Source organism: Tripterygium wilfordii, chromosome 8, assembly GCF_013401445.1.
Source record: "Tripterygium wilfordii isolate XIE 37 chromosome 8, ASM1340144v1, whole genome shotgun sequence".
In the NCBI taxonomy this organism is placed as follows: Eukaryota; Viridiplantae; Streptophyta; class Magnoliopsida; order Celastrales; family Celastraceae; genus Tripterygium; species Tripterygium wilfordii.
This window is the reverse complement of record NC_052239.1, coordinates 11529633-11532953: the sequence shown is the minus strand read 5'-3', so window position 1 is coordinate 11532953 and position 3321 is coordinate 11529633. Positions and strand designations below refer to the sequence as shown.

Genomic DNA, 3321 nt, shown 5'->3' with positions numbered 1-3321 from the left:
ACGCCTTTTTATGTGGGTCAAAACTTACCCGACAAGTAATTTCGTTACCTTAGGACCTTTATAGTTCATCAAAAGAATTGCATGATATGAAACTTGTTGAGAGCTCGAGAATAAGTTTGTTCTTGACAAATTTCTTAACAGACGAGTTCAAACTAGATTTTAAAGCTCAGTCTCGGTTTGAGTTCAGTAATTTTCTTAACAAAAAGAATTTGAATATAGTAAAACTGGCTAGGTTTTAATTTACACTGCAAAAAGCAGAGAAATCAATATATATAAGGCATTAATGACAAAAATGGAGAGAGAAAAACACAATTTTCTTGTTCTCTTATATTAAGAGCATCTGTTACTTTCTCTCTCTATCCCAATAGTAACTACAAATAAAAACCCCATTACTACTCTCTTTCTATCTCAACAATGATGGAGATCACCAGATCCAAGTAGGGTTGGGTGTGTGGGTTTCTGTCAATCTATCAAAACATCCATCCACAAAATCAAAAATAATCAGTCAGTCAATCGTATCTATCAATCAATCAAACCATCCAATCACCAAATCAGAAAAAGAGAGAACAAGATCATCATCATGTCGTCCTCATCAGCTGCCTTCTCACCGGACCACCTCTCTCCCTCCGACCAGCTCTGTTATGTCCATTGCAACTTCTGTGACACTGTCCTCGCGGTAAACATTGTTATATCTCCTCTTCATCACAATCTAATCTCTATATCATCACCACCATCATCATCTTCTTCTTCTTCTTCTTTGTATTCTTGTTTGCAGGTGAGTGTTCCGAGTGCAAGCTTGTTCAAGATGGTCACTGTCCGGTGTGGTCACTGCACAAAACTCTTGTCCGTCAATATGCATGGCTTGACTACTCTTCCTGCAACCAACCAATTTCACATTGGCCATACTTTCTTCAATCCTCAGAATCTTCTGGTAATAATTAGTCAATTACCAAAGGAAACATTTTATTTTAATTTTAGGGTTTAGATTTCCATGGTTTGTGTTGATGAATATGTACATATATATATACACACACAATAGGGGCTATGTGGGCAGGAGGAGATGAAGAGCACAACATCAAATATGAACATGGTGATAAATCAAGCAAACCCAAATGAGATGATTATTCCGATTCGAGGAGGAGGAGGAGTTGAACATTATCATCATCATCAAGAGATACCCAAACCTCCTGTTGATGTTAACAGACGTGAGATATAAATATTCTTTTCAACATTTCTTCATAATCTCAAATTTGAATTGATTGATGTTGTCACATGTCTTTCTACAACTTTGTTTCTCTTGCTAGCCTTTTGAATACAGAGTGAGTTTCTTAGCTGATAAAGAAAAGACTTTGACACTATCAAAGTTGGTCCGAGCTTTAATTACTTGTGAACAGAAACATATAGTAGAGGCACATTTTGTTTGATACCTAGCCTAGCTGCTTCCCAAAGGCTACTTCAGATCTTCAGCATTGGATTGCTTTGTCAATATAACATTAAATCTCCATAGATCCTCTTTTTTGCGCAACTGTACATGCCTTCTTTGAGGGCGCCAGAGACCTGCTGTAATTGTCCCGCTGTAATGCCCTTTATGGGTAGTAAAAAATTTTATTTTTATTTTTAAAAATCATAAATATATAGTATTTTTCATAACGAATCCAATGGTATATTTTTTGTTTGAAACAAAAATCAAATTCATCGTGATCAAAACATCGAATATTTTGAATTTATAGTCGATGATCTAAAACTATAGTGTCTTTTTCATGTTGAATTTGATTTTTGTTTCTAACAAAAAATATATCGTAGTGTTCGTTGCGATGAACACTACATATTTATAATTTTTAAAAATAAAAATAAAAATTTTTAATGGCCAAAAAGGGCATTACAGTGGGGCCTGCTGTAATTTTATTATAGCAGGTCCCGTGCTTCACTTCTTTGAGCATGTCTAGCTAGCTAGCTCTCTCCCTTTGTCTTGATTCTTCAATTAATTTGTATTTTCTGTTATATATTGATATATTATTATTGTTAGTGCTTGAAAATATGCTTTAATTTTGAGAGTGAGAAAGATTGTTTTGTGTTGAAATAATGGTGGACCAGAGAGATTTATTCTCCCCCGGAAATATAGAGATAAAGAATCCATGGATATGGATGGGTGTATAAGAGATAATGATCAGGTAATGATGGAGAAGATAGACAGACAAAGACAAAGTCAGCCCAAAAAGATGATGAGATTATAAATATATATATAAAATAAATGTGTCCGTATATATGTGTAATGTTTGTTTCATGTCCAGCTCCGGAGAAGAGACAGAGAGTCCCATCTGCCTACAACCGCTTCATCAAGTAATTTATAGAAACATTTTTATGAACTTTTTTCAGATTAATTTTGATGTGAAGCATTTGAATGATCTTGACAATATGTACAGGGACGAGATCCAACGTATCAAGGCAGGAAACCCAGATATAAGCCACAGAGAGGCATTCAGTGCAGCTGCAAAGAATGTGAGATCTCCAAGAAGCATTAATTTTTTTTCTTTTTTCTTTTTCTTGAGCCACGTTTCATCTTTTGTCTTGCTAAAAAGAGTTGTCTTACCTGTTTTTTGTTGTTTTTTTCTGATCAAGTGGGCACACTTCCCTGACATTCATTTCGGACTTATGCCTGATCATCAACCCGTGAAGAAAGCAAATGTGTGCCAGCAGGTACCCTACACTCAACAGTACATGAACCCTAATCTCCCTCCCTCTTTTTCTCTCTCTCTCTGAACCATTTCTCTCTTGTTTCTTTCAACATTGTTAATGTTAATACTTTGTGTATATCTATTTTGATGGCCTTTTTGGTATTTAATTAACAAATTGTATTTATGTGTGTAACTATTTGTGTAGGAAGGAGAGGATCATATGCTCATGAAAGATGGCTTCTTTGCTCCTACAAATGTGGGTGTCTCCCCTTACTAATATTCAAGAAGTTTATTGTACTACTGTGTTTAGGGTTTCTATGTTCTTCCATTCTTTCTTTCTATGTCACATTTGTTGTTATTAGGCCCTTGCTGGAGTACTTATATATGTTAGTAATCTATGGTGGGAGAGGATTTTGAAGTCCGGGTTATCATGTTCAGAAGGAAAAAAAAAAGTATTATATAACTATAACTAATATTACGATCCCATAAAAAAAAGCCCACCTTAATTTGAAGGGGAATTTGTATTAATTTGATGTAGATTGTTCTCAATGAAACATTGTTGTGGGTTAGTTTACTGGCAACAATAGACTTAATTGTATTAATTTACTTAGTAAATTAGGTAAATGAGGATAGTAAAGATGGAGTA

The 3321-nt window shown here is 34.7% G+C and overlaps 1 protein-coding gene across 1 annotated transcript; it reads left to right on the top strand.

Moving 5' to 3' along the window:
* The first annotated feature begins 353 nt into the window (after window positions 1–353).
* LOC120004477 (axial regulator YABBY 1-like) lies at window positions 354–3093 on the top strand. Its single transcript, XM_038853834.1, has 7 exons — window positions 354–676; window positions 776–931; window positions 1040–1205; window positions 2292–2340; window positions 2424–2499; window positions 2620–2697; window positions 2881–3093. The coding sequence occupies exons 1-7, from the start codon at window positions 581–583 to the stop codon at window positions 2950–2952; spliced, it is 693 nt and encodes a 230-aa protein (XP_038709762.1). The 5' UTR covers window positions 354–580; the 3' UTR covers window positions 2953–3093.
* The last annotated feature ends 228 nt before the right edge of the window (window positions 3094–3321 follow it).

What these genes read in the sequence shown, in the direction of transcription:
- LOC120004477 (XM_038853834.1), top strand. Translation starts at nt 581, where the DNA reads ATGTCGTCCTCATCAGCTGCCTTCTCACCGGACCACCTCTCTCCCTCC. An exon ending in TCAATCCTCAGAATCTTCTG is followed by an intron (nt 932 to 1,039) that starts GTAATAATTAGT and finishes CACACACAATAG; the next exon opens with GGGCTATGTGGGCAGGAGGA. An exon ending in TCCTGTTGATGTTAACAGAC is followed by an intron (nt 1,206 to 2,291) that starts GTGAGATATAAA and finishes TTTCATGTCCAG; the next exon opens with CTCCGGAGAAGAGACAGAGA.